The 16,861-nt window shown below is 40.0% G+C and overlaps 1 protein-coding gene across 2 annotated transcripts in view; it reads right to left on the bottom strand.

Annotated features, from left to right (window-relative positions):
• Positions 1-16,861, bottom strand: part of kifap3 (kinesin-associated protein 3) — a 69,582-nt gene that overhangs the window by 27,041 nt on the left and 25,680 nt on the right. For both annotated transcript variants that reach the window (XM_012960390.3, NM_001097406.1), the window contains 1 exon segment: positions 5,893-5,993. In XM_012960390.3, the coding sequence (XP_012815844.2) occupies positions 5,893-5,993 (101 nt within the window).

Raw genomic sequence — 16,861 nt, 5'->3', positions numbered from 1 at the left:
AAAGTCTCCCATAGGGCTCAATGGCACTCTGCAGCTCCAACCCGGCCCAAGGAAAGTCTCCCATAGGGCTCAATGGCACTCTGCAGCTCCAACCTGGCCCAAGGAAAGTCTCCCATAGGGCTCAATGGTACTCTGCAGCTCCAACCTGGCCCAAGGAAAGTCTCCCATAGGGCTCAATGGCACTCTGCAGCTCCAACCCGGCCCAAGGAAAGTCTCCCATAGGGCTCAATGGTACTCTGCAGCTCCAACCCGGCCCAAGGAAAGTCTCCCATAGGGCTCAATGGTACTCTGCAGCTCCAACCCGGCCCAAGGAAAGTCTCCCATAGGGCTCAATGGTACTCTGCAGCTCCAACCCGGCCCAAGGAAAGTCTCCCATAGGGCTCAATGGCACTCTGCAGCTCCAACCTGGCCCAAGGAAAGTCTCCCATAGGGCTCAATGGTACTCTGCAGCTCCAACCTGGCCCAAGGAAAGTCTCCCATAGGGCTCATTGGCACTCTGCAGCTCCAACCTGGCCCAAGGAAAGTCTCCCATAGGGCTCAATGGCACTCTGCAGCTCCAACCTGGCCCAAGGAAAGTCACGATAATGACGCTTGAATGAATCCGAAACTTTCATACTCGGCGCGACAATACGATTTTGTCGAAAAGTACAAAAAAGTCACAGAAAATACACACGGAGTGTTTGTACATTAGTAAATCTCCCCCTAAGTAAAAGAACCAATTATGGTTGGATAGGAAAGTTTTTATTGAATGTGATTATTGAAAATATGGATAACCAGGATACAACTTTCTAAAGATCAAAAGCCACAGCTTCTTAATAAAAAAAAAAATCTGTGATACCCAAGATAGTGTTAACATTAACTTATCTATAAAATAAATTCTGAATTATGTATTTAATTTGCCACAGAGACACACACACACACAAAAAAAAGTACCACGCTTAATAGGAAATAAAAACCCAAACCGTCCAAAGCTGCACAATGTGGAACTGGTTTATTCAGTGAGGAATGACTTAATTATGGAAAAACATGATTGACAGCTTTGTCTACAATGTCCGTGTATGTAGGAATAAAAAGGAAATCTACTTCAGGTTCAATTAGCTTATGCAACCTGTCCCTTGCCAGCCTGTTTGCTTTAAAGCACGGTGCTAGGGGTCTGCGTTGCTTATTATGCAGTTTTATTTAATATGATTGCGACCCGTGGCACTTCAAAAGCAGGCATAATTGCCGCCCAATGGGAAATATTAACATTGAATTTGTCCTGCTTTAACCGTGCCCATTGTCATCTTTTACTGATTTAGCAGGAAGGCATTAAATAGGGCTGCAGGCGCTCTGAAGAGGTAAGTAGGAGCTTAATCAGACAAGTCCCATATTGAGTATCGGATACCACAGGGTCCGCACTAAAATCACTGTGTCTAGACTCTCTGGCACCTGACTTCACTTATTTACCAGTGACCAGAGGCCAACCCCTACAGCTCTTTTTGTTCACGTACACCTCTGCCTCCCTCCTATCCTGAACATCTTTAAGTGATTATGCTGCAGCACTGCGTGCCTAAGGAATCCCTTTTTAGATCAGCTAGTCCCTTGATCGACTGTTTGAAGTGATGCTCTGCACTCTGAACTTGGCCAAATAATGGTGACTAGAGAGCTAGGGGTCTAGGAAGGAGGGGAGACCCTGAAAAGAACCCAAATTTGGGATCAAAGCCCCTTCTGCAGCACGACAGTTGAGCATAGGGAGAACATGTGGGCAGCAAAGAATCTTTTCACAGTGCTCTGTGATTAAATGTCCCTATGACATCACTGTATTGCCATGCCCTTTGATTGGCCAGGCTATTACCAGTAAAATATGTTGTAAGCATCTGGTTGGCATTTGCACCCATTAAAAATATAATTTTCCAGAGGCCCAAATAACAATGAACTGTTAATGCCTTCTCCTGACTGTTACTAGAATAACACTATTAGCTCTTGACCTCTGGTAGGAGCAGAACCCCGTAGAATCACTAAAAACATCGAGTCAAATTAGGGTTTAAAAAAAAAAATGCTCTTTTCCTTCAAAGCTCCCACAGATGTAATGAAATACATGTTTGTGTATCTTGTCACTTCATGTCCGTCATGCACTAATATTATTTCTAAGGAGACTGTAATAACATCAAATTGCAAATACGTCATGATATGGTTATAGCGGAGATATTACGGGCCAGGGTAAGAGGGGAGTCTGTGCAAGGCTGGCCTGGGTGCATACAATCCTCTGGATTCATCAGGGTAAAGGATGCACTGATACAAAAACACACTGAACTAATGAAACTAGGCTTCTCTCTTTAACATTCTCAAGCAAAGCCAAAGTAATCTCAGTACATAGCCATGTGAATGATTAACTCACCTATAAAAGCGCTATAGATTATGGCGGGGCAATATAAATAAAGAGTAATAATAACCATCAAGTCTCCATTAATGATTCAGTCTGCAGAGAACCAGCTTTATAAAATATATTCACAGTCTAGGGTAATAGGTGGAAAAATAAAAGCCTAATGTAATTACAGTTATAAAAATAAAATAGTAATTATTAAAGAAATATTTTTTTTTTTATTTTACAATCACAAATTTTGGCTAAATGTTTAATCTGAGCAATTACATAAAAAAGAATTATGAACTAATAATAGAGTTTAAGAAATCATGTGGATAATAGGTTTCAAACAAGTAGCCACATTGTGCTAGCCTTTGTCACACCTATGGTACAAAGCAGCAATCCTCGGTGGGTCTGTGTGGGGTTTCCATGAGTGCCCAGTTCCTACCCACACTCATACCTGTAGGTTATCAGACACACTGCTGAACCTGACCCTACTGTGCTAGAGATCTGAGACAGTAAGCTCCACTGGGACTGGGGCAGATCTGTACAATGAACAAACTTTGTAAAGTGCTGCAGAATATGTCGGCGATACATAAATAAAGATAACAACAACATGGCATAGTTTGAAAGTTGTTGATTTATATACAGGTATCGGACCCCTTATCCGGAAACCCGTTATCCAGAAAGCTCTGAATTACGGAAAGCCCGTCTCCCATAGACTCCATTATAATCAAATAATTCAGAATTGCAAAACTGATTTCCTTTTTCTCTGTAGAAATAAAACGGTACCTTGGAATTGATCCCCACTAAGATATAAATAATCCTTATTGGATGCAAAACAATCCTATTGGGTTTAATTAATTTTTTATTGATTTTTTAGTAGACTTAAGGTGTTGAGATCCAAATTACGGAAAGACCCCTTATCCGGAATACCCTTGGTCCCGAGCATTCTGGATAATGGGTCCTATACCTGTACTCAAAATATCTAACAATTAATAAATAATATAATGTCCTTTTGCTGGTGTGGTGCTTGGAGACACAATCACACTGGTTTCTGGATATATAGATTAATTAAAGGGGTGGTTCACCATTAGATACATAGATACTTCACAATTGGTCTTCATTATTCATTTTTTATAGTTTATGAATTGCCTTTCTCTTTTCAACTTTCAAATGGGGGTCGCTGACCCCGGCATACAAAAATGACTGCTTTGTAAAGTTAGAATTTTAATATTATTGCATCTCTTCCAATGTACTTCCTCACCTATCTATATTGCAATCTCTTATTTACACAAGGCCTGGTTGTTAAGGGCTCTGGCACGAGGAGATTTGTCGCCTGCGTTTTTTCCCCCTTGCGCTTTGGCGACAAGTCGCCACGACAATACCCACGAAGAGATTTCATGCGAGTTGAGCTCCAGGTGATCTGCTACCCATGGTACACTCAACAGTTAACCCCCCCTCATGTTTACTCAAGTCGCTCAGAAAAGGGTCTGTGTGCGATTTGAAACAGCAGGCGATTTGAAGTAGCCTTGTATGTTTTGACGCTGGCAATTTCCATTGATTTAGCATTGGCGTCTTGTCGCCAAATCGCTCTTTTAAAAATCGCCAGCGACAAATCTCCGCGTGTGCCAGAGCCCTAAAGTGAATAAGACCCAAGCAACCAGATAGCTGCTGAAATGCCAAACTAGAGAGCTGCTGAACAAAAAGCTGAAAAACAACTTCAAATTGTTTATTAGATATTTTGCAAGCAACTTCATGCCTGTGCCAGAAGCAGAAGAATGCAGCATGCAACAATGCACATGGAGCAGCCGTGTGCGTTTTACTGCAAAAGCAGTGCATTTGTAACATATTTAATAAACCCTGCCCTTAAATTGGGCTAAGCAACCAGAAAATACAGAGGGCAGCTGGAGCACTTTCAAAAGCCTCTATGGATGCAGTGTAAGGTTGAAAGGTAGGAGTAGACATATTCCCATAAAACAGACACCGACAGGGAACTTCTCGGCCATATTTCAGCAATGTGAGGCATTTATGATGTATGACTCTGAGACGCACCACTGCCAGCTTGTTGGAATCTTGGATAGTATTACTTCTGGGCACTACTTCAAAAGCTTTAGAAGAAGGAATTAGCAGCTTGTTTTTTAATAAAAAAACATCACAAATTAAGACAAATGTCCTTAAAAAGTAAAAACTGCCTCTCACTGAGCTCTAAAGATGCCTAAACATCATTGGCACTGGCTACCCCCTGGGTAGTGATGTACTTAGCCAAATCCACAGAGGAATACATTTACAAGAACCCTCTACCTACAGCCTTCTGTTTGTATCAAGTGCTCACATCATATGCTTATTATTCCAGCTACAAAGCAAGGCTAATAATGTATTCTTTTATATAATTAAAGGGGGGCATTTTTAACCTGATATGGACATTGAAATTCAAGACACCTTTCAACTGAACTACATGTTTTGTGGTTTTGCAAATCAAGTGCATTGGCATTCAATATGAAATGCTGACAGCAGCAGGGTAGTGTACATGCCCTAACTGAGGTAATACCAAATCTCTGCAATGTCCAGTACTTTGTGAGGAATGCAAGAACCTGTTTCATGGCTGTATGGTAGGCATCCTACAACTGCTGTATTCCCCCCATACTGGGGTTTAGGTAGGCATTCTGTATCAGACAGCAGGGGCCATACATGAGCAAAAAATTAGGAAGACTATTAAGATGGACTATGCTGACAAGGACCAGTGCATGGCTTAGGTCTAAAAAAAAACAAAGTACAGAAATTTAAACATGAAATCTGTAAAATAAAAAGCAAGAGCATCGATCTCCACAGGAGGTGAAAGAGAGATTGGTTGTCTGGCAGATTCAAAGTGCATGCAGGCAGAGAAGATGGAAATTCAGAGAAAATATGCAGTAAGACTTATTACTATATATTTGTGCAGAGCTGAATTTGAAGCCTGTGCTGCACCAAAACCATTATGAAAGCTCTTTGTAAAGATGCCACACAAAAAAGCAATGGCAAGATGGTAACACAGCCTGCTTGGAAAAATTAAAAAATAAAATTCTTGAAGCTATCTAATGTATCTGCCATTAATACAAAAGAAAATGCATCAGGATAACATCATCTGCACATATAAAGGCCTCTCTCATTATAAGCAATAAATGTTTTATATTGTATTAGGATTAGACCATGACTTGTTCCTGTTCCATTATAACTGCAGTTGGCTTTATATTACCGGCATGCAATCTGCTATCCAGCATGCTTGGAAACTAGGGTTTTCTGGATAAGGGGTTTTTCTGTCATTTGGACCACCACTCCTAATTCTACTTAAAAAACATTTAGTCCAATATGGATACATATAGCTTAATTTTATTTTTTGACACCAATACATTGCACTTAATTTAACCATTTGCTTAAAATTGGGTCTCTGGGAGATGCCTTCCCATAACTGGAAGATTTCTAGAAAAAATGGGTTTCCAAATAAGGGATTCTATACTTGTATAAGGAAAAATATAATGCAACATTGACGTCATGGCCATACCAGTATTTACCTGGGGTATGCAGTCTGTGTAGGCAAACATGGATTTAAAGCGATCATCCATACTTATATGGTACAGAATGCACATCACAATTTGCTTGTAGTTTTCATTATCTGTAAATGAGGAAAATTGGGAAAATGTTGGAAAGGAAATAAAACAATACTGCAAAATAGAGCAATATAAATGGCATTCAAAGTTTCACGTCTCAACTCTGTGTACTGTGTAGTTTTATATATGTAAAGGCAACCTTTGGTACTGCAGCTGTTGTGATACGAAATCTCAAAAATATGACACTAAGGGGCAGATTTATTAAGACCCGAATTCGAATCCCGAATGGGAAAAATTCGGATTGGATACGATAATTTCTGAAGATCGCAACTTTTTCGTTGCCATCACAACTTTTTCTTATTTTGCACGACTTTTTCGTCGCCGGCACGACTTTTTCGTATTGACCGATCGTAAGCGACGGGAAAACCTTTCCGACTTTGATCCTTCTGTGCATGATTTTGGAAGCCTCCCATAGGAATAAATGGCACTTTGCAGCTCCAACCCGGCCCAAGGAAAGTCTCCCATAGGGCTCAATGGCACTCTGCAGCTCCAACCCGGCCCAAGGAAAGTCACCCATAGGGCTCAATGGCACTCTGCAGCTCCAACCCGGCCCAAGGAAAGTCACCCATAGGGCTCAATGGCACTCTGCAGCTCCAACCCGGCCCAAGGAAAGTCTCCCATAGGGCTCAATGGCACTCTGCAGCTCCAACCCGGCCCAAGGAAAGTCTCCCATAGGGCTCAATGGCACTCTGCAGCTCCAACCTGGCCCAAGGAAAGTCACGATAACGAAGCATGAATGAATCCAAAACTTTCGTACTCGGCGCGACAATACGAATTTGTTGCAAAATGTTATCGCAAAGTACGAAAAATTTGCGCAAGATACGGAAAAGTCGCAACGGCGATGAAATTGTCGCAAAAATAACAATCATTACGAAAAAACCGCATTCGGAGAAGTCGTGGATTGATAAATCTCCTCCTAAAGCATTGATAATATGGACTTACCTTCTATGTAATTAATCAAAGTAATGCTTTGGACACCCGGATATAAAACTGTGTTGATTTGCTTATGGTCAGTGCATATTCTGTTACGAGCAGCAAGTATGGGAGCAAGGGAGACCTTGGCTGGCACAAAATTTTGATCATGTAAATGTTTTAATAAAAAGCCGCTATCTCATCTTCTGTTTTAAGCAAGCTATAATGTAAACTTTCTTTATTCAGCGCTGCTTTAGTCTTCTATTTATAGTTATGGCTGCTCGAGTTATTACCCTTAAAAAATGTAACTTTAAAGCTTGCACCTTCATGTAGGCCCAACTAAAATATTATACGCACACAGAACACGAGGCTATAAAATATTATCCCTAAGAACGTGTAATATTTCCAAGAATATTTTGCCGAAGAGGTCACTTATTCCCATTACCAAATGGTCATTAGAAGCTGCTAAGTTTTTATAGATATAACCGCTTCCATAAAAGTCGTGAAGTAAAGAATAGCAGCTGTGATACAGCTGGATCAGCTAGGTGGCAATTTTAATAATGAATTTTCTGCCAATTAGAAGAGGGAAATGCATTCCAGTGGGTTAGCGCTGAGCCACACTCTGTTGTACGGGTCAGTTGCTGATACCTAGTTTAGAAGAACACAGTGGGTGCTGAAGTTATAAAAGTGCAGCTATGAATTGCCAATTTGGCACATTTAAGAATGTGAATGGCAAAAAAGTAATGAAAATCTATTAATACAATTAAAAGATAAATGAAACAGCATAGCCTCAGCATTTAACTGGGAAATGCCAATCTGACAGGAACCCCTAGGGAATAGACTTGCACATCTTTTTTACTCATGAGCCACAGTCAAATGTAAAAAGACTTGGAGGCAACACAAGCATCATAAAAGTTCATGGAGGTGCCACTTAAGGGCAAAGATTGGCTATTAGGCAGCCTCTATGCACACTATCATCTTACAGGTTTATTTGGTAGTAAATCTTGTTTTTATTCAACCAAAACTTGCCACCAAGTCAGGAATTCAAAAATAACCCCCTGGTTTGGGGGTACTGAAACTAAATTACTTGATGGAGAAGGAAAGGTAAAAAGGAAGTAAGCTTTATCAGAAAGGTCTATAAAAACACAGCCATAAGCACTTACGGTAATGCTGCACTGCATGCTCTATCAAAAAAAAAAAAGGATTTCTTATCTTCTTTTTTGTAAACATGTTCTTAGGGTGTCTGACTTCCTCTCTAAGAAAAATCCTTTATTCCCAGGGCCAGAGTCTGTGCAGCTCTCCCTTTTCCTGCTCCCCCCTCCCATAAGACTTCATAAAACTCACTCCCCCCACCCTTAGGAATGTGTGATCTGTGCTATAAGGGCTAAGCTGCAAGCAGGAAGTTATGAAGACCAAGATAAAATGGCAGCTGCAATCTTAAATAGAGAAACCTGCTAGGGCTCTTTACTCAGGTATGATAAAACTTTCTGCAGAATAAATATAGTGTTCTAGGTGGTACTAATGTGTCGAATCTATTGGCAGTAAAATGCCAAAATGACTTTCCTTCTGCTTTAGAGAGAGATTTGAAGGCTCAGTTACAAAAGCAATGGCAAAATTAGTCACTATCTTATTTGCACTTAAATGCTACAGAATTAACAAAGCTACTTAAACCCATACATGCTTATTATACTTTGCATGTAGTGCCAGCCCAGAGGTTCAGCCTACTTTGATGATCTGAGCACAGTTGCACACAAAATGCAAGCACAGGCCGCACAGATGAAAGAATAACTACCTGCCATGAGCAGATACTACTCCCATGGTTCCCTTAGTGCAGGGATCCTCAAACTACGGCCCGCGCCCCAAAGGTAATTTACTCAGACCCCACTGTGTCCTCACCCCTGGCTAATACCTGTCTGCAGATGCAGCAGGGAGCCGGAGGGTGCAGCAGGGAGCCATAGGACGCAGAGGGGAGCTGGTGAGCAAGGGAGCCGGGGGATGCAGCGGGGAAGCAGGGAGCGGGGCCATAGTTTGAGGATACAAGGGGGGGGGGGGCGTAGTTTGAGGACCACAGTAACTGAAAGAGTCATGGCTGGACTAGGGTGTTTTACTATTGAGTACTTTATATCCTATATCTACCATTTGGTATGAGCATTTTTAGCAATGCAGTTGTCAGGGAGCTGTTATTTTCCCATTGTTCTGCTGATCAGCTGCTGGGGGCGGGGGGAAGTAAAAGAGAGGCAGGTGACATCAGTAGTTCATCAGAGCACAAGTCACCTGGCTGAGGACACCTAAGAAACTAAGAATATGTCTGATAGCTACTTTAAAAAACAGATTTTAGTGCACTAAAGCAGAAAGTCAATGTTTAAGCTCTAAAAAAAAAAAGTATTATCTTCATGTGCTTTTTCTGTAACATGGAGGAGCACACAGTCACAGTGAATGGGAAGCCATGCACAGAGAAAACGTTCACAGGTAAAAGCAACACTGCTGATAAGAGGCACTGTGACACAATAAAGTACCAAACCAACTTAAATAACCAAACTCTTTTTTTTGCCTCTGTGAAATTTCAGAGGAGACCACACATTTTACATTCTGGTCAGTAAACAACTAGTGTAAAAATATTTTCCAGGACTTCCAGTTCCCATAAAAATATAAATCAAATGCCAAGACTAAAAACATTAACACTAATGGATCTACGTATAAAAAAATGCCATTAAAAAGACCAATTTAACTTTTATTACGCAAAATGGAAAAAAGCCGGGTGAGCCGTACTTTGTAATAAAATGAGCTTGTTTATTGGACATAAAGCAATGAAACAGGGCAATAGAGTCATAGTTTTTTAACCCCCACATTGGGGCACAGGATAAAAATAAGACAATTTATAACTTTTGCAACTATTGTGTTTTTTAACCTCTTTGTAGCAAGTGTCTTCTCAGGGCCAAGTAAACCAACTATTGGGATCATTCACTCTAAAAGTCTGATGTGCTCCCAAAGGGAGACTCTGCGAGTAACACATCATTCTATGTGAAAGGCCACATAGTATAAGGGAATTAGATTAGAAGACCTAAGCGCAGTTTTTGTAATTTCTGGCATGGTGTCTGTTAGGCACAACACATATAGGCTGGTTTCAAGGTCCTCTTGTGTCTGTTTGCCCCTTTTATGCAAAGGATATGAAACTGGCATTTATCTGCAAGGCACAGGTATAAAGAGACATGTATTGGCATACATAAACAATTATTACAGTCTAAAACCTTCTGTCCAACATCTCATTCCCAAGTCAAGGGTAATGTCTTTCAATGGCAATGGCTTTGCTTTCCCTTTGCGGCAAAAATCTGGGAAGGCTTTCTGCTATGTGTGAACAATTTTGGTGAGATTTGCTTTCAACAATAAGATGAACAGTCAGGATGCATTTAGTAATATAGCGTTAATATTAGACACAGCAATACAGGTAGGCAGCTAGTGGTTCATAGCCCTGTTACAAAAGTTTGTCCACCCCAACCCACCAGTTCTATAATCCCACCCAATCTATTTACCTATTCCTGCATGTAGTATTGAAAATTGCCTTGTTAGTTTTGGCAAATGTTTTTTTATGACATATTATCTTGAATTAGAAGATGAACAGCCCTTATGCAGTAAAGGCATTTAGCCAATTTTGCTGAGCCAAAGACTGGCTTGTGATGAAGCTCAACCTTTATTCCTTCAGGAATGTCATATATACTATCCCCCTTCTGCAAGCATGTTTATAGAAACATCTTGTTCTCTCATATACCTTGTACCAGATTCATATACAATAGGTTATATGGAAGAAAGGTGGTTTCTGTTTTAATTAAGAAACTAAAATAATTAAGAACATTTGAACAAGATGTTTTTCTAACATTGTAGAGCTCTTGGCAGCTGATTCCAGCCAGCCATGTAGCAATTGTGAGAAAGACTTTGTTCAAATGGTCACGTAGATGATAAATATTTATGATAGTTTTGACGCTCCTCAACTCTCAGGCCAACAGCAGTTTTTCCTATGGAGCAAGAGAACAGTGCTAAAGCTTTAATGCCAAAGAGTGGACTAAACTTGTCCAAGAAAGCATTGTACACTGTACTTAATGTGAGACCATAGTTTTTGTTTAAGAAAAACGGTATTGCAGAATTATTTTGGAATTACTCCCATTAGGTATATGTATACAATATGTAAGAATTCCTTCATAGCAACTGTTACAGTATACAGGACTCCTTTATACCACCCTTGTTCACAACACAACCTTCACCCAAAGGTAAATTCTATTCATAAACATGGATTCAGTTATAACAGTTATATACTTTAAATGCCAGAAATGGTTTCTATTTCAAATGGGAAGTTTATTGAGGTAGTACTGTACTAAATATTTATTGTAAATGTTTTTTGTTTGAATTTTCCAGCTATTACATAGATGGTGTGTTTTATGACAGGATAACAGGATTAGGGGTAATTTAATATAACTACAGACCCAAGTGCAAGAGGACTAAAGGACACAAAAGCATGCCCCTTGGTGCGCATTTAAAAAGAACTTGGACCCAATGTCTGGCTGAGCTCTGCCCTAAGTGGTGGAATGAAAATCAGGCACTATGTGCAGAATGCAGCCAACTGGTGCAAGGCTGCACTATCCTTGCTGCCTGATCCAGGACTATGCCCACGATACTGAATAATTTACTTGTCAAGGTAAGGTTGGGTAGGGGGATTGGCAACGTGGCTACAAAGCAGCACTGTATTTATGGGGCACATGCAGGTCTTTGCATCTTTTGCAGCACAAAGATATATGGCAATTCAGAAAAATACAAGATAGGGCAAAAGTTTGAAAGAAACATTCTAGTTTGCACCATGCACTGTACTTTGTAAATTACCCCTATTATGATTTAAGAATGCTTCAGCACTCCACGGAAAGGAGAATGCATCAGCTACAATGTACAGATAAGATTTGGTCTACTGGTTAAGATGATAAGGCCAAACTGGGAATTTTGGAAAACTGGTAATTTCCCTTCTGTTCTGGCCCTCTTCATATTCATTATCCAGTCATTCAAACCACTACCTGGTTTCTATGATAACAAATGTATCCTATAAAAGAACCAATGTTTGCTTTATTGTCATGTTACATACACAGATGCTTTTATTAAAATCCTATTGGTCCATTACCCTTACATAACCGCTTGCCAGCCCATATCTGACACATAAACTCATTTCAAGGGGAAGAAGACATGCATCTTGCTTAAAAATGAAAATTCAAACAAAAAATTGCTTGCCCTGAAAAAGCAAAGTACATACACAAAGCTGCATGCCCATTAAAATGCAGACTTTCATGTCCGGGTGCCTTCTGTTGTGAATGATTTCAGTGTATTCTTACAAGAAGCAGAACAGGCAAATGGAGCAGACAGAGATAAGAGCACATAATTAACATAATGATATGTTATACTGGTGACACATGGGCCGGGGGCCTCCTGTCTCGGGTTGTGGCGCAAGTGAGAAGCGAAAGAGCATGAAATTGTTATATTATCATTAAAGGCCCACATTTATGGCTTTATAACACTGTTATTTAGTTACTATTAAAAAGCGTGATGGCATGGCCATACACATTCAGCTTTAAAGGAACAGTAACACCAAAAATGAACGTTTTTTTAAATCAATTAAAATATAATGTACTGTTGCCCTGCACTGGTAAAAGTTGTGTTTTTGCTACAGTAACGCTAATATAGTTTATATAAATAAGCTGGTGTGTGGCCATGGGGGCAGCCATTCAAGCTGGAAAAATGGAGAAAAGGCACAGGTTCCATAGCAGATAACAGATAACTTCTCTAGGATACAATAGTGTTTTATCTGTTATCTGCTATGTGCCTGTGCCTTTTCTCCTTTGAATGGCTGCCCCCATTGCTACAGAGCAATTTATTTATATAAGTTTCTGGGGAAAACACCCCAGTTGTACCAGTGCAGGGCAGCAGTACATTATATTCTAATTACTTTCATACACTTTCATTTTTTAGTGTTACTGTTCCTTTAAATCTTCTTCCGACAAAGAAAAAACACCCTGAAAACCTCCAAATGCATGAAGCAAAGAAAGATTATCAAACTGAAGAAGGACAGCTGCCATTGACTTCTACATGACCTTAACAACTTTTAGATGGTTGATTTTTTACTATTGGATTTGTCGCAGCTTTGACGCATAATAAATGGAGAAAACTTTATTTTGCCCAAAAAAATATGAATTGTGAAAATAAACATAACCTTTAGTAAATTGCCCCCTAAGTATTATATCATAGTTTCAGCTCTAAATCCCATCAATCTGATGCAGTCCTTTGGGAGCTGAAGAGGCACTTGGAGCCCAAGGGGTTAAATAATTTGTTACAGAATGTTGTCCTTTCTCATTTAAAGGAATTGCTAATGTTTGCCAATTGACATGCCCCTTTCCATTGACCCAGCTCTGAGCTACGTCTTTCAGAAGGTTCCTTGTGTGGAAAGACTGAGACACCCTGGGGCAATGTTCACACAGGGGCTATTGGAACCATGTGCTCCTGTAGGAATCCAGCACCAAGCTCCTCCACTTAATTGGCAGAGCAGGAGGAAGCATAAATTTTACTGCCATTAATAAGTTCAAGCACTGCCGATAGGGCTTCAGCTCATACTGAGGTCAGGACATGTGCTTCTCATTAAGGCTTTTTGCCCTGTTTGACCTCTGAGCTTTGCTTGACTTGTCAGGTAGGAAGAATCGTGGCTCCTCTTCAGGACAAACAGCAAGAGATATATTGACTTATGTAAATAACAAGTAACAAAAGTGAGCCTACAGGGAAAACTGTGCAACTCCCCTAATTGTTTATAGAGCACAATATTCAACACATTCAGTGACAATAGTTGTGTATATTTTCTTGTTTCAGCAATTTTTTTTTATATATGAAGGTTAAGTAAATAGTTATCAAGAATGTCTCCAAAACCAGCAATATTATTTCCCACGGTGAATAATTTATTCATTCTTGCCTCATTTGCTGTTCCTCTGTAATTAATTAGATGATGCCTTGTAAATCATGTTTACTAACCCAGCACAAAGCCTTGTTGATGGCAATGCAATTGTGCTGGGTTTTTATTTTTATGTTTTTCATTAGATTTAAGTCACACAAAAAGACTCCTGAAGTAAACCACAGGTCCCAAGTGGTCTGGATAACAGGTCCCTATTTCTAGGTAGGGCATGTTGCACAACTAGCAATCATTCTTTTCTCAGCTAACTAAACCACTTTCCTATTAGCACCCCCTAGACCAGGGCTGTCCCACTGGAGGGTGCCGGATGTGGCCCTCCAACTAATTTTTGCGTTCCACCCGAGTCTGCTCAGAGGCTCAATAGACTTCAGTATCATAATCTTAATTCAATATGGTCCTCCAACAAGATATAATTGGCCCACTACATGTCATAAGTTGGACAGCACTGTACACAGCAAACACTCATGCAAGTGCATAGATAATAACAGTGATATGAAGAACAAGGTAAAGAAAAACTAGGCTAAAATTTTACTCATTATCTAACAGCTATTCCAGCTGGTATGTACTACAGGCGATATCCTGTGAGCGCTATCTGTTAGCCCCTGCTGGTATATGGTACAGGAGATTCACCCTACTTCTATGCATTATCAGTAACTCTTCAGTCAATATATAGTTCAGCAGGGGGTACGCTAACCATTTAGCTGTTTTGTCTAGACAACGGCCCCGGTATTGAGTATGTTGCAGACTACACTGATTCCCAAGCAGCCACGACTCATGTATCTAAACTGATTACTAATTTTAGCTTCTTTTAATGTGTTGATAACACTGCTTACAGATAAGTGCCTTTGATTAATGAACTTTATATCTTTCTGAAACCCAAAATTATTATTTTGCCAAAATAATCTGTTAATAGCCTTTCCAAGCCTGGCCCCTGCCTAACATATCTGGTCATGCCAAACACCAGCAAACTGACAGCATCTAATAAGATATATCATATTATTACAACCAGCTAACCAACCTCAAACTAGAAAACAAATAACTGAGGATCAGTGTACTTCCAATGGAATTTACAACCAAAAGTGTTTCATTTAAAGTTATTACCAAATTGAAAGATTTAGGGTAGGGGTGGGCAAACTTTTTGGCTCAGGGGCCACATTGACTAACAGACGGGCCGGACCGGGCCGGGACAGCGTTACGCCCGGGGCTGCCATCAAAAATTATGGGGCCTCTCAGCTCCCCCCCAGCATCCTCCATGACCTGCGGCTCCCTCCTCCAGAAACCCGCTGCTTCCTCCGTCCCGTCCTTCTGTTCCCCGGCTCCCCAGTGCATTCTTTTATATGGTTGCGCCCCGTGCGTGCTGACGCTGTGCCCGTCATTCTTTTAAGGGGGCCGGAGACGGCGGGCCAGATTGAAAGGGCTGACGGGCCGGATGTGGCCCACGGGCCGTAGTTTGCCCACCCCTGATTTAGGGCATATTTATAAATATGTGACACTTATTTCTAAAATTAAACAAAAACTTATCCCCTCTTTAAAGCTTCATTTTGCCCATGTAAAATGCACCAGAATAAAAAATTCCATTAATCATTATGGGAACAAAGTCTAGTAAACCTGTGTAGAAACCACCATCTTAAGTGCATAACATGTAACATAATTTTACTAACTAAATGAATAACTAATTAAGTAAAGCCAAAAAAATGATCCCCACTCCAAATTCAACTAGTGTCTTAATTTACATTGTCAGGGTGCAGCTTGGGAATAATTACCATATCACTCAAAGACATAGCGCCCTCCAGGGACTTTTCCATAAAAAGTTAAATCTTTATTCTATTTATGCCATATGATCAAAGTTTCAGCTCCGGTCTAGAGCCTTTCTCTTTCTCTTGAGAAATACTAAAAGCAGCAAATAAATACTGCAATACAAAAGCAGCAAATAAATAAAGAAGGTCAAACAATGAAAAGCAAAGCAGGCCTTGAAAGAAAAGTTCTGAAAACCACTGTTCTTTATCATACTTTCATTATAAGGTAAGTCCAGTTGTGCTCTGTGTTTGGCAGCTAATAAAGAACTAGAGGGAAAACCTCCCTCTCTTTATATGTACAGGTATCGGACCCCTTATCCAGAAACCAGTTATCCAGAAAGCTCTGAATTACGGAAAGCCTGTCTCCCATAGACTCCATTTTAATCAAATAATACAGAATTTTAAAACTGATTTCCTTTTTCTCTGTAGTAATAAAACAGTACCTTGTAATTGTTCCCAAATAAGATATAAATAATGCTTATTGGATGCAAAACAATCCTATTGGGTTTATTTCATGTTTTATTGATATTTTAGTAGGCTTAAGGTATGGAGATCCAAATTACGGAAAGACCCCTTATCCGGAATACCCTTGGTCCCGAGCATTCTGGATAATGGGTCCTATACCTGTATAACATGGAAAATAGCACTGAGCTGTGGGTAGAGCCTGAGCTGAAGGTATGCATGGTAATTCTCAAAACAGACAGCAGATGACACTATTCTCCGCTAATTTATTATTGCAATCTAAGACACTGCTGTTTTTTAAGCTTTTCTTAGTCAACTGTCATTAGACATTGATCTTAAGTATTTTTTCCACAAAGGCGTGGAGAGTTGAAATCACTAGGCCTCAGGTAAGCCACGACTGATTTAACGGAAATTAGTTTATGCTATGAAGTGTTGCATAAAGGAAGGAAGTTTTATGATGCCCCCTTACAGCAAAATAGTCCCACAAAGAGAGTACTTGATACATGAAAGTATATGGTATAAAAATAAAATATTATATTGATACTTACAAAGGTAGAGCCAATAATTTGATTTATGTGGGCCAGAGACTATATGACACTTCCTACACCAAAAGTCCACCAAAGAAGCTAAAATTAAGAACCCACAAACCACTAGAGACCCCTAAAGCACTGGTATCCCCATGGATTCATTGTTTACATTTTGATGTCATATATAGCAA

Source organism: Xenopus tropicalis, chromosome 4 (assembly GCF_000004195.4).
Source record: "Xenopus tropicalis strain Nigerian chromosome 4, UCB_Xtro_10.0, whole genome shotgun sequence".
In the NCBI taxonomy this organism is placed as follows: domain Eukaryota; kingdom Metazoa; phylum Chordata; class Amphibia; order Anura; family Pipidae; genus Xenopus; species Xenopus tropicalis.
The sequence above is the reverse complement of the archived record's forward strand: the minus strand, read 5'-3'. Positions and strand labels throughout refer to the sequence as shown.